Raw genomic sequence first — 24,763 nt, forward strand, 5'->3', positions numbered from 1 at the left:
ATGTTGTTGTCATTGTTTGCTACGAACAGGCTAATAACCTACGCATGATGAAGATAAGATGGAAAATACAAACTTCGACAACATTTTTTCTCTACAATGCAATTATCAGAGATTCATTTTAAATCACATTCTGAGCAGAAGGCTTACAGTAAATGCAAAACATCCTGCGGAGAAAATGGAGAAATCTGTCAACTAGAACCCAGAGCTGCAGCTTTCCTTCTAGTGTGTTGGTACTCCAAACAGTTATATTTGTAAAAACAGCTGAAATAAAGAATGTATAATAGTGTAGACATGAAATTTTACAAGCTGGGGGTCATGAATGACTAACATAATCACTGTTGTGATTTCAGCAATTTATGTTCCATGTGCTATAAATGGTAAATGGTCTGAACTTATATAGTGCTTTATCCAATCATTTTTGACCACTCAAAGTGCTTTACACTAGTCACATTCACACACCAATATGCAGATTTGGGGTTGAGTGCCTTGCCCAGGGGCACATTGGCAGGAGGAAGCTGGAATTGAACCTACAACCTTCTGATTGCAAGATGACTACTCTACCCACAGAGCCACAGTCGCCCCTTTAAAGTGTTCTCTTAATCTTCACTATCACTGTTCAATGTTTATTTTTCCGGTTTCTTAGAAAAAAAAATCCCCGAATTCAAATCTGAAGTTCATCTGCACGTTGTGTAGAAGCAGCAGATCTCAAACGAGGGCCTGGAAGCTCTGGCAGTTTCTGGCGTTGACTGACAGCTCTGCGCCTCCAGGTGCAATCAAACCGTCTTCGTTTAGACTCCCCCGACAACCTGGCAAGCTTTCTCAACGCGCCGAGACGGAGACAAACGGCGTTGAGGAAAACAATGTGCCACTTATTGACAATTTGTATCTGTGCACAATGTGCTTCCGCCTCACTTCTGGTTGATATAAACCATTTGTGTTTGCGACGGCATTTAAACTTTTCCAGAACTTTAAAGCTTTAATGTGTTTTCTGGGGGGGTTTATGAGAAAGATCCACATAATTTAGTGCACGACTGTGATGTGGAATGACAGCATTATGCGAGTTCTTGTAGTTTTTGGAAAAATGTGTTTGTATCCAACCCAGCGACGCCGCCAGGAATCTTGGGCCCCATGACAAAAAATTTAATTGCCTGGAGTTTCAGTCTTGACTTCCCATTTATGTCATTTGGAATTGATATTTCCCGACAGCAGTTCGATATTTCATTGAAAACCCTGCCATGTAAACTCAGTACAATAATACTGCATACATACTTTATTTTGTTCCAGAGTTTCTGTAGATTATCATCAATATGCTGCTTCAACATTGATTAAAATCGCTAAATGAAGCGACTATAGTTTCCTGAAGCAGACATGGCTTTATTGTTAAACTCTATTCTTTCTCCTGCAGAAAGACGTTTTCATATGGAGCAGTTTGCTGAAATGCTACGCTAACTTTAGCTTGTTCACCCTTTGTTCTGATTGGACTTGTTGATAAATCAGTTTGTAACATAATTTAGGTCGGTTCTGGTAAATTAAGTCTAAAGGAAACAAACAAATTAGGATATGAAGGAGACTTTTACATGACAGTGATGTTATTCACTATATGCTAATTCTCATGGTTCGCTACATTCAATAGGAAGTCACATTTTTGAACTACAAAATGCCAATTTATTCCTCTTTTCCGCTCATTTTTAGTCGTGTAATATCAGAAAAGGCTGTAGAAACGTGGCTTTCATAGGCAGAGGAAGGATGACCTTCACACTCAAACCTCAGCTGTAATGCATCCACTGCCATGCTTTTATCTGCAGGAAACGAATAAGCCTTTTTTTCCCTCAGACTCAGCAGGTAACCTAGTAACAGGCCGGAAATCAGCTCGGCGGGACAGCTATCAATGAAAGCTTTTCAAAGCGTGTGCTGCTGCTGCTGCTTGCGCTGTGTCCCATCCAAGTGGCTTGTTTCCATGACAACTCCTCCCCCCCCCGATCCACCTGTGAGCTTTGGCTGCTGAGTGAAAGACGTCCCCAGTGCCTGGGCTCTAACTGACAAGGTTAACGCCCTGCAGGTGGGAAATCACAAAAACATCTTATCCATTTTCAAAGGCGTGAAGAATAAGCGGGTTGCAGCAAAGGCGAACCTCGGCTACTGTCTGCCGTATGCAGGAGGAAGTTCCTCAAAATGTAAATAAAGTCGAATTTTTGGGGGGGATTGGATATGCTAATCCGATTATGCTAATAACGAGCAAATGATAATAATAATAATAAAAAACCAAGACAGAATAAAAACATAAAATTCCATTTTCAGAACATGAACAGATCCATCTTTCTGGCTCAACCCCCCCGAATATTGATTTCTGAATTCATCCTGAGTTAAAACATCAGTTTTGTTGTTTCTAAATGAACATGAACTTGTTTTCTTTGCATTATTTGAGGAAAGCACTGTATATTTTTCATTATTTTGACCATTTCTCATTTTCTGCAAATAAATACAAAATTGTTGCTTGGAATTACAGAGACATTTTGTCAGTAGTTCATAGACTAAAGGAACAATGTTCATTTTACTTATAAAAACTGAAACCAGAGAAACTGATCGTTTCGCAGTGGTCTCTTCATTTTTTTCCAGAGCTGTATAGATAAACTATAATTTAGTAAAGGTGACCATAGTCAAAATACAGTCACCTTATTGAATGGATTAAGTTAATATTAACCAAAATGCTAGCATCAGCCAACTAATATTAGCTACAAGGCTAATGTTAGCTTGACATGTTATTTTTAGTTGTCAAAATACGTAAGATCCAAAAGAGAGTCAGTGGTTAAACAGAGTTGAGCTAGAAATTATTCATAAGGCTGCACAGAGGATCGGTGCTGCAACACTTCCTTCATTTACCAGAATTCCCAGGACAGCTGGCAGCATCACCAGGGACTTTCCCCACCCACTGAGTAGCTTCTTTAGACGGCTGCCCTCCGGCAGCCGCTATAGGAGCACAGCAGGCAGAACATCCACAGCTTCCTCTCAAATGCTGATAGAGTGGTAAACAAAACCAAGCTACCCACGTATTTATGCATGTGTTTACTGTATCTGTCAGGGTTTTTTCCTGGTCTTATTCTAAATTAGTAGAGAAATCCAAGGTTTTCTGATGTAAAAAAAAAAAACAACAACAACAAAAAAACACAACATGCAGGTGACACTGTGCTAATGTAAAAGTTGTATAATGTCACATTTGGGGTCCCTCTTTGCTAACATGCATCTTTGAAGAAAGTTTTTAATTATTCACCTTATTTTCCTCTAGCTTATCGAAACTTTCATCACAGTGAGCTGAACTCCTGAGTAGGCCTGTCACGATAAACGATAAATCGATTAATCGATTAATCGCATGATAAATTAGATCTATCGACCTCATTTTAAGTATCGTCTTTATCGTCTCTTCCTGCCTTTTTTTCTTTCTCTTGATGACACTGAATGAAAAAAAGGCTAAACTCCGGTGCTCTCCACTGACCCTCCCTTCCTCGTTTCCTTAGTGTAATGTCCAGCGCACAAGACACGAGTTGTCGGCTGATTGTCAGCCCATAATTTCAAAACCTGAGACACATTAGCTGACAGAAATCCTAGGTATAACGGTTCGATCGAGTTCATCGTGCCATGTGGTGTCCAGCCACATGGGCACAAAATAATGGCTACAAGTCCAGTTAACCAATTTTAAAATCAGTCATTAATCAATGCTTTACTAGAATCTACCTGCAATGCATGTGGCTAGAGTCAGCGTAAAGTCCTGACTGAATGAAAAGCATTATAACCTATTTATGTTACGTTAACGAAGAACAGCTGAAAACCTACCGGGTTCATCAACTGAGGTAGCAGTTTGGCTCCAACTCCTCCCCCTGTCATTTCTATATTCTCTGCACAAAATGTTAAATAAATATTAATGTTGGTTCCACATATCATCTCCGATGTCAGCTGGACTTTGAGTTGCGCCGTATCAGCTGTTTGGGATTCCCCTCCGTAATTTCCCCTCAGAAAGCACAGAGGAGAATTCGTGCTTTCTGATTGGCTACCTGTCACATTCAACGTTAAGCTCCCAGTCGGGGAAAACCCCTGATGTAGATCGGAGCTGCGACGATCTAAATCACACTACAGGATGATCGGTTACGAAATCAAATCACCACGACAATCTTAGAACGGCCAAAGTTCTAAGATTGTGGTAAAGGGAAAATGGGGGCAAAAAGTCGTGTAGTATGTTGTTTACTTTTTATTCAAGTACGTTTTTTGTTAATGGAGACTGAGAATCCATTTCATTTTTGTTTTTGGTTGTTTTGTTTATTTAGTTTATCAGTTCCAGTGTTATGTGTTCTTTTGGGTTAGGGTTAGGGTTAGTGTATATAGGGTTATATAGTGTATATCTATGACAGGAAATGGCAAGCATTATTACGTCATTTCCATTAAATCGGTGTCAAAAGGTCTTGAAACAATATTATCGTTTATCGCAATAGTTTTTTAGACAATTATTCGCTCAGCAAAATTTGTTATTGTGACAGGCCTACTCCTGAGAAGAGGAATCTAAGAAATCAAAGTCATTTTGGGGTTTCTTTAGCTTTTGGAACTCAAATGGGTTGAACATCTTCCAATTTTTGCTGCTAATAATCAATTTTAAAGAACGGTAAAACATAGGCCTCTACAGAAACACTTTTTAACACTGAAAACAGAAATGTGCTTCCACTTGAGAAAATACACAGCCGTTTTTCTTTCTCTCTTAAGCAAAGTGCCACCATCCACTGTCATTCGTAATCCTCACAAGAGCCAGCTTTGACGGTTCACTTCCCTCTACTGTAACGAAATGTGACATACGAGGAAAGTAACCACTGTCACTTTTCAGAGGGATCAGCGTCGGCTCTTTTCTTTGTTTCAGAGGTGTGAGTTTACACCTCTTGATGGAAGCAGGCGGTTGTCATGCAGGGTGAGTCTGTGTTGTTGTTCCAGATCCTCAAATACAAAAAAAAATAGATTAGATAAACAAAGTAATATTCTGTCGTTAATATCAGCATTGTGGTATTGTAATGAAAATGTTAATTATTTGCAAAGTACCAACATTTTCCTCCCTCTTTTCTTTCTGTTGTAAATTCATTATGCTCCTGTATGGAGCTAAATTTGGGCCATAAAGTTTGATCAAAAGAAAAAAAAGAATCAGATCAGATTTTGTTCAATGTTCAAAACTACTTTTTAGATTCAAGTTTGTTTTTTTTACTTGAATATGAAAAGTAGTTTGAAGATTTTTTTTCAGTTTCACTTTCTTGTCCCCAATCAGAACGTCAACATGCAATAAAAGAAAACAAGGATTACTTCCATATTCGACGCTTACAAAGCTGCTCTTGACCTTCATCGCTCCTGGATTTTTGGCCACTTCCCAACAGCTGCAATCCATAATAAACCAGATAAACTAAATACCGAGTATTACCTGCTAAGTCCCACCTGAACTCCTATAATTCCTCTCCTACAAACCAAACGTTCTCACCACAGTCTGTGGAGTTTTCAACAATCATTTTAAATCATTTTAAACTGTGTTCTCCACTGAGTCTCTTATTTTTTTCCCCTCTCTTTAGCTGTGCACAGGAAGTCAAGTTTAAGTTTTTACACTGACAGAAAATCCATCTTATTCCTGCGTTGGTAAAAAAAAAACAAAAAAACATACAGATGCAACTTTTTCAAATGTAATCGTGAGAAATTGGAGTCTTATTGTTCCCATAGTTCCTATTTTAAATGAGATTCACGTCGGCCTCGCCTCATTGATCCGGACTAAAACCTGCCAGCCCTGATTGTGCCGATACGGAGGTAAAGCCGACGTCTTCAGAGACGCAGCAGCCGGGATAGAAACCTGAGAAATAGATCAGCTAAGACATCTGGAACAGACAGAGGCCCAGTCTTATGTCCTTTATATCTAGATTGAAAATCATATTCAAATATGCAACAAAAAATTCTTAATTATACTTTTTTTTTACCGTTAGAAAATACACATTTAATCAAATTAAGGGAGAACAGACAACACCTTAAACAGGTAATAGTTGAACAATTTAACTTGTTCTTTAAACAATATGCATTATTACAAAGAACTGTCTGGATAACAAGTATTACATCATTATTTAAGCATCATGCATTCATGCTTTGCATGTCTGTATTATATTCAGCAACGCTTATTTACTACAGCATAGAAAAGTGGTAAGCAGCTTTATTTTAAGAGTAGCGTGTCAAAAAATGTCCCAATAAACATTTCTCTGATCTGAATGAAAATTCTCTGAACTGCTGTAACATTTCAATTTTCTGCTGTTTTCTAACATTTTCATTTCCTTATGTTGTCTCAGTCACAATTAATTACACCTATAAAGTAGGGCTGTGTAATATTGATTTTGCAATATATATTGATATTTTCTTTCCTAGAAAAAAAAATCGATATTCATCCGCAAGTATCGTAACATCCAACTGTCACCTTGCTCACTCCCTGCTTGCATCGCTGAAGGAGTGATTAGGTCATCAGGCTTAGAGTGATTCCTTCAGATGTTAAGTGTGAAGGTTAAAAAGGTATCAAACTATTCAGAGCAGGGTACTTGGTGCACTTTATTTACTTTACAAATGCATGTAAGCTACAGTTTGTACTGTTTCAATTAAAAGAAACATGTTTTCTCACCACTTCTTTGATTCATTTTGTCCAGCTGTCGACTTTAAGTCTGTGTGCATGTCCAACCAGAGCCAGGTATTGTGTCGTTGGTGCTTTTAATCAGTTTTCAGTTAAATTAATTCAATCCAACAGTCACAAAATGTCACCAAAATCACTCTGTCCCTCTAAAATCTTTCAGAAAATCGCAAAAGTGTATTGAATTGTATCGTTTGCTGTGTATCACAATATATATCGTATTGTGAGCAGAATATCATGTATCATATCCTGAGATTATTGTATCACTACAGCCCTACTATAAAGCCTGAATAGCCACTCCATCTAAAACTAATCATCTTTTCTTTATTGCTTGAGTCATTACAGAGAAACATGCTGAACTATTTCTCAAAATCTGTCCATTTCACACGATTCCTGTTCTTGTTTACATGGAACAATGCTGCCAGGATTTTTCATTTTGGTGACACTGACACTTTCACTGATGTTAATATTTGCTTTTGAGGAACGAGTTATTCATTCTGAGCAAAACTCAGATGAATTTTTGCAGTGTGTACTAACAGTTTTGAGAATTGCTCTGGATGTTAATGGTGATGTGAGAAATGCATAAAAGTGACTGGGGAGAAACTGTAAGTCTTCAGAACGTCGCTACATGAAGTTTCACGTTATTTTAGATTAACAGACTTAAACGCCGTTCAAAGCAAATCATCTTTGAAATGGGACAATTTTACTTTTCAGATTGCACTGGCTGCTGTGTATTTGGGTTAAAAAAAAATACTAACGTCACTTTCACACAGAAGTTCCCACCATTATCATTCATTTTGTTTGCAGAAAATAACTCAGAACTGAGCCAATTTACTTTTGTCCTATTTTGTCTACATAATGTACAATCGATGTCCCTGCTTTATGAATATAAACAAAAAGATGCCTATACCTGTCAAAAAAGTGGGGCTTTTCTGCACGCAAGGAAACAAAAAAAGCCCCGTAATTTTGTTAACATTGACGCAGAGTTCAGTGTTGCACATTATCCAAAGAAAATGTCCAATCCCCATCATAAAAGTATGCATATACTTTTACTCCAAGGGAAGCAAAAAGCTGTGAATGTGTGTGTAATGCACCTTTACAAAGCTTACAGCCATTGGAAATTAATCTGGATAGTTGGTGATAATATGTTTCAAAATAAATAATAATAAAAATAAATAAATAATAATAATAAAAAGAATAAGCTGTACCCAGGTTTTTGGGCCGTTTAAGAAAGTGGCGAAACACGGAGAAGCATGGAAACGTAGCACATGTCTGTGATGTTAATCATCTGTATAATGCATAATAAATTGTTCGGCGGATTGTTCTGGTGTTTTCTCTCAGGGCCCAATTAAAGAAGTGCTGTGTATTGCCTGGAGCATTCTGCCAGGCTGAGTGTGTGTTCGGTCTCGGACGCTTGAAGCTCTTTTTTAACTGTATTTTTTGATGGAGCTCGTTCTGTAACCGGTGGCGGCTTTTCTCCAGCAGAAAGCATTTTGTGTGCGCGTCAGTAAGACTGACAATCTAAACGCTAAAAACAGTAGTGATAAGACTGTTGAAAACGATAACCACTCGGCTTCATTTGCTATGGTGGGAAGTAGCTGCCATGGTAGCGAAAGTAAAAAGTTAACGGGACAAAAGCGGAGGAGATTTCTCGGCATCAAACTGTTTCTAGAGCGATTATTAAACAACAACTCATTGTTACCACGACTACTTCTGCAGCGTACACCCCGGGCGAGCACAACAACATTTCCACATAATTTGGTTTGATTCAAAGTGCCTCTGTCTTCTCCTCCTGCAACAAGAATGGCATTAGAAGCAGGCTGGGAAAGGTCAGCCAACAAAACCCAAATGGGCCTCACCTTTATAGAGTTGCTCATTTACTTCACAGCATGAAAGATAACAAATGGGGAAATGTTTAGGTTGCCCTAGTATCTTATTAGAAAGTTGTGTGGGTTTTTTTTTTTATGCCGCAGAATACAAAGTACAGTGAATTCAGTAAATAATAGGGATGTGCTGATGATGTGAAAATGTGGGCCTACATCCAATATTGGTACCTTGACTAAAATGACCATACTGCTGACTTCAGCACTGCTGGTTTGGTTAAACTTCCCACAGTCCTGCGCTGCATCACCATCACTGTCACATGACCAACCAACTCCAGAAACAAACGGCAATAAGGTGGAGATAAATATCGGCACAGTTTTATTTATTGGACCAACATCAATCTGTTAAAAAAAAAAAAGGACTAATATCGTCCGATACCGATGTCGGTGTCGTTATATCGAACATCCTTAATAAATCAACTTAAAGTCTTGAACAACAGCAAAGGTCTCTAATTGTTCTCGAACCATTCAAAGATTTAGCAAACAGTCTGAGTTCCCACACAGACACGCAAACACCGTTTCAATTCATTGTGATAATTTGGTAAATGAAAAATGAGCAAAAGTTTGAAAAGTAGGATTTTTCTCTTTTAGCTGTATCTCGCTCTGTTACCCATTTCTATTTTTCCAAAGCTCGTCAGGAAGCTACAGCGGTTGCCTTTGGGTGCTGGTGAACACCTCTGACTCCATGTTTGATTAGCTTGTGGTGTGGTTAAAAACGTTATCCCCGCAGTTCGCTGACAGCCAAACTAAACTTCCGAAAGTGTCATGAGGCGACTCATGCAGCGTAGGCCGTCCTGAACCAAACCCTGCTGTGTTCACCTAGCTAGAGTTTCTAGTAATTTCCACGTCTGCCTCCCAGCTCCATTACACAGCTAATCCTTGTAGCAACCCCTCCGGTGTTTCCCGGGTCACCGCCGTCATTATATTTCTCGAAGTTGGCAAGGCAGATGAGGGAAAGCTTTGAAATTTCTTTTGTTCTCCTCTGGCCTCCTCAACACAGCTCTCCTCCCTGCAGCCTGGGAGAAGCATCACCGACAATTTAAGGCCAAGTCCATCAGCGCGGTATCAGACGCAGCAGTGGTTGATAATATCTCCAGAGAACAGGCTCTGATGGGCTTTGGGTTCATTATCTCTCCAACCAGTTGTAGCGCAGCTTCAGAGTTCAGCATCCCAGAGTGTCTGTTGTCATCAAACTCCCACGTTTTCCTAACAAGTAAAGCCTATTGAAGTCCCTCAAAGACATTCCAAACAAGAGAATAATAATAATCTGGTCAGATGCAAGTATAATCTCACAATGTACCATAACCTAAGTGGGGGAGCCCATTAAAAGAACATTATAAACTGTGAAATATTCTAATTCTAAAACATTCATATGGGTTAAACTGTTTTATGATCTTTATCCTTTTTGTGATTGTGGTGCCTATCTCCAGCAAACGTTTCGGGCAAGAGGTGGGGTACACCCTGGAATTTAGAGAGACCAGGACTGTGGGAGGAAGCCGGAGTACCCAGAAAGAAACCCACACATGCACAGGAAGAGCATGCAAACTCCATGCAGAAAGTGTTGCTGCAAGGCAACAGTGCTACCTACTACGCAACTGTGCAGCCCCTAAAATCAAATCAGTTTGGGTTATTTTGGAAACCCAGTTACATGACAAAAATGGACTGATTCAGCCCAAGGTTAATTCAACACAAAAGGGTCAAGTTTTCAACCCAAATTCAAAGGTTAAATTGATTAATGTCCAATTTTGAAGCTGGGTGGTTGAGGTAGTTGCTTAGAAAAAAAGGGCTAATGTTATCTTAAGGGAACAAACTCTGATTTTGTGTGAAGTTCTTAACACCACCTACTGACAATGACATAATTATACAACATATGTTACCATCTCCCTGTTTATTTTTCCATCCTATGGAAAAAATTCAGAGAAGTTTAGTTTTGTCTGACCTTCTAGCTTCAGGAGTTAAATATGTACTGCATTGTCTTCTCCTGGTTCAGTCACTGTTGCAGCCTACAAGATAAAAAGGTATTTGCATACAGAACAGTTTACTAGCCCTAGCAGACAATTTTATTAATGGAGAATGTTTTTAGTTATGCTGACTGGTTTGCATATTAAAGACTGAAACCTCCCTGTATGTTTGGTTTACTGATGTCTTTATGGTCTCAAGGACTAAGTGTTGAAATTTTAATTAGCCTCAAAAGTTTCTGATACTTATACATTACTTTTACCTAACTACAAATATTCCTGATCTTTTTTAAAAATCGTCCTGTTATTCCTTCTTATGTGGAGAGCACGCCCCCTAGTGTTCAAAATACAGAGATGCAATCACTTTACCAGACCTTTCTGCAGTTCTGGACTGTATGAAGATTTTTTTCCCTGAAACTTTGAAAAAGAAAACTTTCTTTTTGTAACAATAGTAACTTTCTACAGTTACATTTAACAGTCAAATATTTCACTGATTCTCTAAATTGTCTCTAGGTGTGTGTGTGTGTGTGTGTGTGCGTGTGTGTGTGTGTGTGTGCGTGCGTGTGTGTGTGTGTGTGTGTGTGTGTGTGTGTGTGTGTGTGTGTGTGTGTGTGTGTGTGCATGATTGTTAGTCCTGTCTGCCTCTGTGTTGCCCTGTCCAGGGTGACCCCGCCTCTCGCCCGGAACGTTAGCTGGAGCAAGGCACCAGCAACCCTCCTGACCCCACTGAGGGACAGGGGTGTAAAGAAAATGGATGGATGAATGGATGGATATTTCACTGAATGAATCTGAAGTTCATTTTCTGATATGAGTGAAAAAATATATATATACTTTTTAATAATTTTGTATAATTACAAAAATAAGTAAAAAAAAAAAACAGCTGTTTTTATGTCAAGCTCTTTTTCTCACCTTTACTTAAAGCCAATCGTATTTATTTCATCTATTGTTTTTTGTGCAAAACCAATTACACTCTTTAAATAATAGTAGTGATTTTATTCTCACATTGCATTATAGCAATTATGTAAGTTTCCTTATTTTTTATTTACAGTACTAAAACTAAATTACCAGTTCCAATTTATATTACTAAATTATGTTTTCCTGAAAAACTTTCCTTTGGACCATGTTATAACTGTAGACCTTTCCTTATAGACTTATTTGTGCATTTATTATCCATTCCCCCAGTTTTTAGGGATCAGACTTGATTTTTGATAAATTAAGCTTTCAGCTCTGCTATACCACAACTTTCACATCTGAGGCAAACTTTATATTTCAGTGGAAAGCACTTATCGCTTTCATGATGTTCCCATAATGGTTACTTTTATCCTCAAATAACTATGCAATGATGACTATGTCTCTATCAATGTATTTATTTTTATTTAAGCTTTTTTGTTTCCATACTATTTCTATATGTGGAGAAAAATTGTGCGTATGACACCGTTTCCAAAAGATTAAAATCTGCTGATGAAACTTTGAACGTTTCACAGGCAACTTAAAGACAAGTTGCAACTTAGCAAAACATTTAAAACCGCTTCCATTTTAAATATGTGATGTAGAATAAGATTCTGGTATCTCAAAACACTTTTTTAAAAATTAGTTTGACCTTAAATATGTGCCATCAAATTCTTTATTGAGACAAAGCATGTATTTATTTATTTATTTATTTATTTATTTATTTAATTAATTAATTTATTTATTTATTTATTTATTTATTTATTTATTTATTTATTTATTTATTTATTTATTTATTTATTTATTTTAAGGTAGCGTCATTCGCCACCTCTTATGAGGATGTCATGATTCCAACTCACCGCTAGGGGGAGATAGTCGTTAACTTCATCAGCGGAAGCTGTTTTTTCTGGTTTTGATTCAGTTTGTTGACATGCTGCAGGTAAGACAGCTGGTCCACAGCATGGCTGAGGACAGTGTGGATTTGAGCGGCGGCTTGGAGGATGTTCCTGTTTTATGCGAAGCTCTGATACCCCCGACATTCAAGGTAACGACACCCAAATCCTTTCCGCAGATAAATACCCCCGGTAGCTAACAGTAACTGAATTATTACTTTGAGGTAGAAAAAAAGGGAAGCGCAGAATCGCCGTTTTGCGCTCTCGGAATTGTCAGAACCGGAACAAAATTGCTTACAACTTAACATCCATAGCTGCTGTTGTGAACACTAAAATAGTTTTAATACTTGCTTGGTCTGTGAATGCAGTAGACATTTAATGAGTCCGGGGTGTTTCTATTTTTTGTTTTGTTTTTGTTATTATTTTATATGAATAATAAAACATAATACCTTGTGGGTATTAGATTAAATGCCTTTTAAACTGTAGCCATCTGCTCTGAGAAGCCTCACCTCCATCAGCTGAAATATCTTGTTTCACCAGCAGGTGTCAGTAAATCATCACTGCAAACATAACCTGTCTACAACTTGTATAAAGTCAAACAATGTCTGCCCTTCTACAACCTTAGTTGGAGGATGTAGACTGATTTATTATGCCCACAGATAGGGTTACGTATTCTGTAAGATGATTACAAATGAATGACAGTTATAGTCTGAAAAAGAATGTAAAACATTGCCACACCTTTTGTTAAGAGATAAGCAGTAACATCTTTGAGCTGTGAACCTGTTTGACTTGTTTACTGACATGAAAATTCATTAATTTCATGAATTTTTATTTCTAGTTGCACTCTTTTTACATGTATAGTGCCTTGCAAAAGTATACAATCACAAACATCCACATATTTTATGTAGCAGACTATTATACAGAAGCATGTTATTGTGGTACAGTTGGTAGCATTGTAGCCTAGAAGCAAGAAGGTCCTGGGTTCAAAATCCGACCTGCGTAGAGCTTATATGTTCTCCCTGTGCATGCAGGGGTTCTGTCCTGGTACTCCAGGGTAAAACATGACAGCTAGATTAATTGGTCTCTCTAAATTTCCCTTATGTGTGTATGTCTGTGTGTGTGTAGGCATGGTTGTTTGCCCTGTGATAGGCTGGTGACCTGTCCGGGGTGTACCTTGCCTCTCACTCAACGGTCGCTGGTGTTAAGCACAGATGGATGTATCTTTTTCCATCCCTTTTACTTTTATACACCACATTGTGCTCACAGAAATCCCTACAAAGTATAAGTTTATGGATGTAAAACTTCAGTAATTATTCAGGCCATATGAATATTTTTCCAAGTTTTTTTTTTTTCATTATTAATCTGGTGCAGCTTCTGTAGTTTTCTGTTTTTCTCCAGTATTCCACAGATAACGTTCAGGGCCCAGGATACTCCGTAGATCCAAGTGAAGTCACCCTTCCTGGTTGCTCTTGTATTTCCCATTCCTGCCACCCCGAGACCTGCACTTGCCTTCAAACGTCCGACAAGGCCTATGATGAGACGGGCAGGCTGCTGAACCTCGACGGTCCCGAATCCGGCTACTCTTCTCCCGTGTTTGAGTGCAATGCCCTTTGTACCTGCAGCGACACCTGCTCTAACCGCGTGGTAGGGAGGGGGCTCCGCCTCAAGCTGGAGGTCTGCCGCACGAGGAGCAAGGGCTGGGGAGTACGAACAACGGAAGAAATCCCTCGCGGGACGTTTGTGTGCGAATATGCGGGGGAGGTGATCACTTTCGCGGAGGCCAAATGCAGACAGCTCAGCCAGAGAGTCGAGGAAAACAATTACATCATCTCCGTCAGGGAGCACGCGGGGATGGACTCCGTCACAGAGACGTTCGTGGACCCCGCTCGGACGGGAAACGTGGGCCGCTTCCTCAACCACTCCTGCGCACCGAATCTGTACATGCTGCCTGTTCGCGTTCACTCTGCCATACCGAGGCTGGCGCTGTTCGCCGTAAGGGACATACACGCACAGGAGGAACTGACGTTTGACTACTCGGGAAGATATGGCGCCCAGAAGCCCGTAGAGGTGCTATCCAGGGACGGACTGAAGAGGAAGAAGTGCCACTGCAGTTCTGTGAACTGCGCGCGCTTCCTTCCGCTCGATTTATCGATCCTCGGCTGAAATAAAGTTGTTTTTAACTCAACTGTAAAAAATACAAAACAAAAGAAACAAACAAACAAAAAAATCAGTTGGTCCATGATGAGTTTCCTTGGACCCTCGGTCAGATCAGCAGCTCATTAAGACAAGACTGTGGAGCGCATCGGCAGTTTCCAGCACAATCGTTTGGATGAGTCATGGCTTCACTCGTCACTGTTTCCTGTTTGGTTCCCTTCTGATTCTCCCCCTGTCTTAATGCTGCCTCCCACTCGCTGTAAAAACAGATATGAATAAGATAAATAAGAATAATAAAAAAAAATGCTTTATTTATCTAAGGGAGTAAACCTGTTGTTATTCCAACTCATTTCACCTGATATGGGATATTTATTTCCTGTCCTGGTTGTGTCCCAACAGACTTTCCGTCTGTCTCCTTCCATTTTTCACACCACAAGCACTGGTGTTTAACAAGTTTCTTTAGACAGACACAAAGGCTTCTGCAAATTAGAAGGGCCAAATTCCTGTTAGCTATAGATATTTATGTGTCTATTGGTTCAACATTTATCATTGTGATGTGTAATTTCCCATTCTCTTCCATATTTTCTCTGCTTCTCGTGGTGCCAGATCACGAGAGGTGGGAGGGGGGGTACAAGTTTATATAGAGACCGACTTTATTCCCCCGGCAAAGGAGGGGCGAAGGTGTCCTACTTTAGCGTTAACGTGACCATTCCGAAATCGGGACCATCTCCTCTCGATCTGCCCCATTTCTAGTCTAGACCTGCTTTCATCTTATTAATATCCACATTTGGGTTAATTAGGATGGAGACCATGTTTCATCCTGAAATGGGACCAGTGCTGCAGCCACATCGGGGTGGAGAGGAGGGTGGTGGTGGAGAGACGGCACCGAAAGCCTTCTGTCAATCGGTGCACTGTGGCGAGTTGACTGGATTCTGCAATTGTGGTGTCGACCTACAGTAAATTCCCTCTCATATGAGTTTCATCTGGGACTGGTTTAACACTTTCTAGTTTAATTGAAAGTAACAAAAAGTACCGTGAGAATATTTTAAGGGTGCATTCACACTTGGGTTATGCCACAAGACAATGATCCAAAGCACACCGACAAGTCCAACTCTTAACGGCTCTAAAAGAAAATTTTCTGCATGACCTTGATTATCAAAAATCCTCCAATGCAGCCGAGTTAAAGGAGTTCTGTAAAAGAGGCAGAACCACAATTTCTCCATATCGTTATGAAAGGCCCATTGCTGCCAACTGCTGCTCAACATGTCATTAGGTCTAAAGGGTGATTCCACATAAGGCCTTCATAGAAACAATTGTGTGACAAAAAAGATGAATATGGAAGGAATATATGAGAGGAGTTGCATACAATATGCAGCCAAATCAAAGGTATTTGATAGGGTGCAATCAGAATAATCAGAAATGTTCAACATTCGTGGAGAAGTGTAGCTTGATGCTCTGGTCTTTGTAGGGAAGTAGGGCAGGGAAATGGGAGAAAATTAACACCGAAACATAAGTTCCATCTTCTAATTCAATCGTTGGATAATTCAAATCATTTTTAGCTCTTCTGTTCGTTTGTTTTTGCTTATAATGAAGAAATGTCAATGGTGGTAAACTTTATTTAGCAGAACACCTAGAACTGCGGGATATTTCCTTTTTGCCTTTGGATGAATTCAATTCAATATTTAAAACGTCAGTGTAAGAAGAAAAGCTTTTTTTTCTTTTTTAAATCCATGACTCATGTCATTCTTGAGTCAGATGTCCCTGGAATCCCCATGACAACTGGCGGTGTGTACAGGAGGTGATTTGGACAGAGACTGGCTGATTCGGGAGGCTCGCGATGGCTGATCTCAGATCTGCTCGGCAGAACGGCTGCGAACGAGAGCGGCTCCTCTCCAGCACTGTCACCTAGCAACCGGCACTTAATCACATGAGGTGAACTTCCCTGCAAAACTCCCTGTGTAACCCCCCTGCCCAAAACCTAACACGAGAATGAAATATAATATATATAATATTCTCATACCATTATGGGAGGAGTCAATGTGAGAAACCCTTTTCACACGGTCCTCTCTACGGCTTACCCCCGTGGAGGGAAAGCCGTAGAGAGCAAAAAGGGATCACGTTTTGCTGTGATCCCTTTAAACCACTGAGGTTTGAAAAACTGCCCAGAGCCTTTTAGTCATAACCCTTGAACTTTTCCACACTTTTTTTCCCCTCAGATTACAACTACAACCTTTTGTGTGTTTTATTGAGATTTAATGAAATAGACCAACACAAAGTAGTGCATAATTGGTAAGTGGAAAATTGTTTTCATGATTTGTTTAAAAAAAAGTAAATCTGTGTGGTAGGCATTTAAGTCAGTACAGCTGTATGTGATTTATCAGTTTAGAGACTGAAGTCGTTCATTCTTCATATTATAAAGAACATGATGGACAACTCTGAGCATCCTCCTTATGAGACTTTTACACAATTATAATGTCTTCAGTCAGAGGCTTTGTCAGACTTGCTGGAATACAGACTGCTACAGGAAATCCTTCATGACCAAAGATATAAGCATCAACTTTAATTAACCTTCTCCACAACTTTTTATACAATGTGTTTTGTTTTTTAGTTTTTATGACGCTGTTTGTTCACTGAAGTTCTCTTAACGAATCTTTAAAGTCGTCAGAGTACAGCTGGATTTTGACTGACATAAAATGACATCAACTCTATTCATTAATTAGGTGGCTTCTGATGGTGCCGGATTAAATTTCATTAATTATAAACCTAGCTGAATTTGCTTGGAGCTGTAAGAACTGAAATGCAGGAATAGCCGCATAAAAAAAAAAAAAAGCAATTAATGTATCACATGAAATGATGGTATTGTATGGTTAAATATTAATTGATTGAGCTTAATCAAACTTTCCCAGTATGTCTTTTCAAACTATGTTTCAAAGGGGTACAGATGACAAGATGCAGCTTGATTATGCGTCACATTGATAAAGGGCCCCGACTATTTCGGGTTGAGTGACCAGCGGAGAAATTACTACTGGCAGTCGATTTGTTCTAAACTGGAGCACGTCTCTGATGAGGGAGCAGATGTCCTTGCCTTGAATCCTGCAGCCAAATTAAAAAAAGAAAAAAAAAACTCAAAGCTTATTTTCAGGGTCTCGGCTGGTGAAGACATTTTAAACGTTCCAGTTGAAACATTTGCCCCACTTTTGTTGATTTATTTAATTTTTTTTGTCAGTTAATACAGAATAAGGCGTCAGTCCATGAAGCACTCAACTGAATTTGTGTGGGGTTTTTTTTCCCCCTCCACGGGGTAAGCCGTAGAGCGCCGTGTCTCTTTCCTGCTAAGAGAGGATGGTGTGAAAAGGGTTTCTCACATTGACTCCTCCCATCACAGATGTTAAGTTAAATTTGGCCCAGGACACCTGCACTGGGCCCAGCAGGAAGTTCTGGAGTGCAGGAGGCGCCTGCCTTCACAGGCTGCTTTTCACGCCGATCGCTTCTTCCACATGTGAGAGTTTAGATACAGTGGTGTGAAGAAGCGGGTTTCACATCATCAAAAAGATGTTAATACCGGACAAAAATGACCTGAGTTAAATATAAAAAGCTGTTTTGAAATGATTGATTCTCCCCCCCCCCCTCTAATAATTAAAACAGTCAAAAACCAATCTGGTCCTTTGTGAAAATATAATCTCTCCCTATTTTGACACATGCTTCTTCAAATAATTGTTGTAATTCAGCTTGTCAGTTGGATTTAATGCCAGACTTTAACTTCAAAACTTTATGAATCGTTAAGAAATCATTGCATGTGTATTTCTACATGACCAAAAACGCTTTAGTTTCACCGGGTGATGGGCAGGGATTTTCCTTTTTGGACATTCTGGGATAGAGAGCAGAATTCTTTACTTCCTCAAATTAAATTAAAGTTGTCCAGGCCCTGAACCAACCCAGACCATAACAACAACCCCCAGGTTTGACTTTAAGATGTCCTTTTGGCTCTGTGGAGAGAAGTCATCTTATAATCCAGAAATAAGCATCTTGATTTATGTTTTCCTTGGTGAAGCACTTGGCCCCAAATTGCCTGCTGATCTGCATATTGGTGTCTGACTGTTTGAGTGCGACTGATGAATGCAGCTCTAGTGTAAAGTGCTTTAGTGGTCAGCATAACTACAAAAGCTCAATATAAATTCAGTTTGTTCATTTCATTAATGTTTAAGCCCTATGGTAGAAGTAATAGGATGCTCTAAAACTCTCCCCTGGATTCTATTTTTTCCAACCTCTTTCTTATGAATAATCAGCCCAAATCCCAACAGAGGAAAAGGAATGTTGATGTGTTCTTGCAGGAATTATGATATGCCGGCCATATAGGTAGGTTCACTATTGATCCATGTTTTCTGTGGTTTCCAAACTGATGCATTCCATTGATTTTCTCACCCGTTCTTCAATTTCCTCAGATTGGAGCAGAATGTGGCTATTTAAGATGTTTTTCCAGCTTCGTGTTGTCAGAATGGTTATATTTAAATTATGTTTTTTCCCCCACAGGAGTAGGTGTAATCAGATCTGGGTTCTGTTGGTGGAATTGGACCAAAATAATGTTCCCTTTTTTGGGTCTTGTGCTAATTTTGTTAATGTAAGTTCCTAGTTGTAAATTGAAAACATGACTCTACAGTTAATTATGTGTTTAGCCTAAAGTGACATTCTTCCATGTTTTTTTTTGTTTGTTTTTGTTTTAATAAAAATGTTAACATTTTTATTTAAAGAAAAGTGTAATAATTTTTTTTAATAAAACATTTTTCTGTTTTAGAGATGTAAATCATGTGATGTAAGAATAGCGGTAGCATTCAGGTTCTAGCCTGAATGCTAAGCGTAGCTTAGCTACTTTAGCGTTGCTAACCGTAGCTTAGCTACTTTAGAGTAGCTAAGCTACGCTAAAGCCTGGTGGCTTTAGTGTATTGAAAATACAATATTGAATATTGAATTTAGTACGCTAAAATAAACTACGGTAAACTAAACTAAGCTGAACTTAACTTAGCTGAGCTAAGCTAAACTCAGCTAAATCATTAATCTGGCACACAGTTATTAAACCAAACTGATTAAAAAATCTGCCACTTTATGCTGTACATTGTATTTACCGCACTTCTGTTACCGTTTGAGCCAACACATCACAGGATAAGAAAATGTGTGAAATATCTACATAAAGTAGAATAGTGAAGTATTTTAAAAAATGTCAAAACAGACTAATTAAGGTAACAATGCACCTAACTGCATGTAGTGAAAGTGAACCTGAGAGTCCTTTCTTCACACTGATCCTTTTGGATTATCTGCTGTTAAAGCGGATTATCGAACATGTTGCACTTCAGGTTAAACAGGTGACTTAAGGCCACTGCCTCCACCCCAACAAAATCAGCTCCAACAAAAAAAAAAGTGTTTCTTGATCAGCATCAGTGTCAAAAAAATCCCCACTCATGTCTGCCGGCACACATCCGACACCTGTATACACACACACACACACACAGTCCCTCTTGGCATGATCTGTCACACTGATTATGCCGTAACCAAGGGGACGTGGTGAAGTGATCCTCCGCTCTGCGGACATGTTTACGAGGAGGAGACTAGCTGAATTTGTCCATTTATGTAAACATCTGCACCAGGAAATGAAGGAAAGACACGCACACCTGCAGTAATCACGTCACTAGGAAAAAACCTTCCCCCTTGAAATGCTCCCGCAAAAGTCTGGCTTCAGCTTAAATGCAGCTAAATCCAACTTATTTTTCAAAGTTCTACGATAAAAATCAGAAGGCCTAATTAGAATATCTCTGCAGCTGCTCTAATCAGACTATTTCCACTGGGAAAATGGAGGCCATTAAACCAGCATAATTGTATTTTATTTTTAGAGAGGTACATCATGCTAACTCATGCTGGATTGTCTGATGTCATGAAGGCAAGAACATATCCCTTTTGTTTAGGCACTCGGATATAAAACAAAGTAATTTCCCATTCCTGGTGGTGAAGCTGTTTGCTTTCCCTCTGCCTGTTTAGCAAAGATGATTAGGATTGGATGAGAGTAAAGGACAATACAGAAAGTTGAATAGACTTTTCCTCCATAAAGTTTAGAGGTAATATCAGTTGACACACTATTTGTGTGTGTGAGTGTGTAAATTGATGTTCCTCTAGATTGTACCTAAGGTGTGATGTCATGCTACTGAGGAAAGCTATGAGATTTAGTGTAAAAATGTGTCTTTTACATCACTTTGAAAAGTTTTCATGTTCCTCAAGCAATAGAAAACTTTTATTTCCACAGATTATAATGTTATTATAGTTTTTAAACTTTTCCAATCAGATTGCATGGACAACACCCAATTTGTTGGGTGTTGTCCATGATTCTGCCAACGCCATGTTTCACCATGAGGATGTTGTGTTCAGTGTAATGTCAGGCCAGAGCAGCAACTTCCACTTATTTGCTGTGTCCCCTATGTAAAAACTTGAAATGTGTCCTCTTATGACTTTCTTTCAACTATGGCATTCTTTTTGCCTCTTTTCTTTTTTTTTAAGGAGCTTGAGGAAGTACCTACCTAGTTGTTTTCCTGGCAACAGATTGTCCCATCCGAGCAGTGAATCTCCTTAGCTTCTCTGGAATTAACATGGGCCTTTTGATTGCTCCTCTTGGCAGCCTCTCCAGTTAGGTGGAGAGTCATGTTTGACAGTTTTGCTGTGTCCCATTATCTTTCTGTTTTGTGTTCCTTGGTGTTCATGACACGGTTTGTTCTCTAATATTTTCCAAGAAACCACTAATGCTAGCCTGGTCATTGCCTTCCTACACAATTCTGCTTGGTCCTGATCCCCCTTTAGACTTAATATAGAGTGTCCAACGAATCATGATTCAGGCAATATGTACACAAACAGGCCCACACTGAAAACCATCTATGCCTCAAAGATTCAACTGTTTTGCCCACACAGACCTGCCAAGGGAAGGGTCTCGGCCCGCTAACTCTGGACCGTACGCGAGGATGACTCTCGGCTTGCGCTCCTGCACAGATGGTTGCAGCATTCTGTCATACCCACTGTCTCCGGAACATTCCGAACATGCAGATGTGGCGTTGCTTGACGGAAGCAGCTTTCCGTGTCAATTTTATGTCAGACGACCACTCAGGACGCGCCGTTGCTGCCTCCCACTATGTTTGTGCTCATGTTCATGAGCCCTTGCGGTATAAAGGAAATCAATCCGTTTTCACACTCCTCTCCTCATTTGAGGCGCTGCTTCTCTTGTACTCATGCTTCATGCTGGGAGACAGCAGACGTTGGGTTATGGTGGGCCACTGGAATAAAACGCTGATCATAATACCCTGAGAGGAAAGACCACAACATGCTCCTGGAACCTCAAACCAAGTTTCACAACCACACAATTGCTTTTATCAAATGCAGCAGCATTAATGTTCAGTTTTAATCCTCTTTTGTCTGTGTGGAAGCCTTGTTGTCTGAGAAGTGTATCCATGACAACTGAGTACTAAATAATGTGTTCAACTTCACTTCATGTCAGTTTGAGCCTAAGTCTGGAAATAAAAAAGGTTTGTGTGATATTATGACATTACGCGTCCCATTTAGAACAACAGGTGTTGATGTGCAGAAACAAAGCATCTGTTTTCCAGCCTTCTTTCAACAAAGGGAGGAGCGTCATCTTTTTTTTAAAAATATATATACTTGCTAGAAATGTGGCTCAGATGTCCTTTACTGATTAATCAATTTGCTTTCTCTTTTTCAGACCCAGAGGGGAGTCTAGACTTAAATACTGGACAGGCCACTGCTCACAAGGCCAAGACAGAAAAACTTAGCCCTACTGTTACATTTGAACAACTGATTAATGCAGCATGTTTCTTGTACAACAGGATCCAGAAAACTATTTTTTTTCAGTTTTTTGTTGCAAATAAATGTGAAAATAAATAAAAATCTTACCAAAAATTTTGTTGTCTAGTTTCTAGTGCAAATATCTTAGTACACTTGAAAAACTAACTTGTAAGTGACTTTTAAGGGAAATAAGGAGCTTGTTTAAAGTCAGTAATTTCTTAAACCTGTGGTATGTAGCTTTTATTTAAAAACACAAAAGTTTTTTAATGTATTTGTTAAAACTGTCAATATTTTGTGACAGTGTGTTATGAGATAGAATATATGTGAAAAAAATAAATTAACTCCCCTTCTCTGTGCTACTATTGCCGTCTGAAGAAATGCACCGCTCCTGGTCAAAAATAACCAATCCGAGCCAGGAGGAACTTCTTAGCGCTGTCAATCATACTCCAGTATGCGAGGCCCAGTGTGCTAATGGCAGAGAAACAACTTACTCTCCAGAAAAACCATTTATCCACTCATTGGTTGCTATGCTAACTAGCCTCTGCGTTCATGACAAGCTCTGCTGACGAGATGAAGCTATACCATAGCACAGAGAAGGGGGACGGGGGACGAGCAGTATGTGCACAAGCATGATTGACAGTGCCAAGACCCTCCTCTGACCGAGCTGTGTATTTCTGTGTAAGTAAGACTTTTTCACTTATAGCTAGTACTTTCTCATCAATATAAAGTAATTATTGACTGTGGATTCAACAAGAGACTATATTTTTGTAGGGCACCGATGCTGATGACTGATTATCTGACATCACTAAGTGCAGCTACCTGCATATTTATTGTTTTCCACTGGTTCATTCTGGCCCTGTGTTTTTATGTCTGCACCAGGAGACCTTTAAAACACACAGTGTCCACTACTGAAGGTTGTTCTGAACGGGAACACTTGGCAGGTATTAACATCTCAAAGAGTCTGCACAGTAAAAAAAAAAAAAAAAGCATATGTGGAATGTGGAAATGGGCCAGCTTTTATGATAATGGTTACTTATCATCTTTCAAATATTCCATTCTTACCATCTCTCTGGATCCTGCAGCTAAGAAACTAGATTAAGAGCTAATTAGTGGGTCTGATGAATGCAATTGAGCCCATTTGAGGGAGGAAAGTGCTTCTTTCTTCCTGGGTGCCACTCAGTTTTTATTCATATTGTAATCATGGATAATTATGGATGATGAAGCTTTTATGCTATATATATATATATATATATATATATATATATATATATATATATATATATATATATATATATATATATATATATATATATATATATCTTGGTATTTGCACATACAGTTTCTTGGTCTACTTCTCAATGTTTCCTGAGTCTTTTCCTGCTCCTCTAACTAAACATGCCATGCCTACTTTAACTGAATGGTTTTTGACATTTAACAGCAAATACATTTTTTTAAAAGGGCAGTATTATGTATTTTCCAGGCACATGATGCCATTTTATGGCTCAATCAAGTAACTATGTCACCTTCAATTGTTATAAAAATGCTGACTTAAAGGAAATTTAATGCCTTGAAATTGGACCTTTGTCTCTTTAAGAAGCTCCTGCTCTTTCTGAAACTCCGCCTTCAGCTAGTCATCACAACAATGAAAGAATCAAGCAACACTCTAGTTATGTTTTTATTATAACATTATAGCATGATGTAAAACTCAAAAAGGTAAATTTTACGAAATACTGCCCCTTTAAAATCAAATGTCTAATTACATATATATTTTTAAGAGTTATTCATTTATTAATTAAATATCTCTGAGGGCAACATAACCTACCTGATTCATAAATCCCTTACTCTGACAGCCAGTGGCTGAGTCAGTGTTTCTGACAGGAATGCTCCCTACACAATTGTCCTCATCTTGTCTCTCTTTCACATGCACAGCATGAGTCCCTATTCATGAGACGGTGTGCTTCTGGTTCTGACATTACAAACATGATATAAAGTCCACTGACACATCCACCTATCTAGGTATTTGAGACAGATGATGCTCTCTGTGTTTGCCGGCACAAAGATTTACAAGAATAAAATGTGTAACTGCAGTGGGATCTCTACCTGAAAAGATTAGAAAAATGTCAACATTTTTCAATTTGAGTACATTTGATTAATAAAGAAAATTAAATATGACAAGAAACACGAAAATATGAACTTCTTCTTTCATTTTTCAATTTTCTTTTTCATCTAAACAGATTTAAGACAGTGTCAATAACTGTTCTGAGTTGCAAAGCAGCCATAAAGGTTCGTTTCAGAAATTTAAGAAGACCGAAGTGATTTTGCAATGCCAAAATATTGTTTTGTCTCAAAGTGAAGCGTCAGATTAAGAACTACAGTACCCAGCAAGCTCTGCAGATTATAAATAGTAACTGAATGGGCGTTCCC

The 24,763-nt window shown here is 39.0% G+C and overlaps 1 protein-coding gene across 1 annotated transcript; it reads left to right on the forward strand.

The window, feature by feature from the left end:
• Positions 1-12,315: 12,315 nt before the first annotated feature.
• On the forward strand, positions 12,316-14,824 carry setmar (SET domain and mariner transposase fusion gene). The gene is made up of 2 exons (XM_008403377.3): positions 12,316-12,507; positions 13,754-14,824. Exons 1-2 carry the CDS (start codon positions 12,394-12,396, stop codon positions 14,516-14,518), a joined length of 879 nt encoding a protein of 292 aa, XP_008401599.1. The 5' UTR covers positions 12,316-12,393; the 3' UTR covers positions 14,519-14,824.
• Positions 14,825-24,763: the final 9,939 nt, after the last annotated feature.

Source organism: Poecilia reticulata, chromosome 5 (genome assembly GCF_904066995.2).
Source record: "Poecilia reticulata chromosome 5, P_reticulata-male-v2, whole genome shotgun sequence".
In the NCBI taxonomy this organism is placed as follows: Eukaryota; Metazoa; Chordata; class Actinopteri; order Cyprinodontiformes; family Poeciliidae; genus Poecilia; species Poecilia reticulata.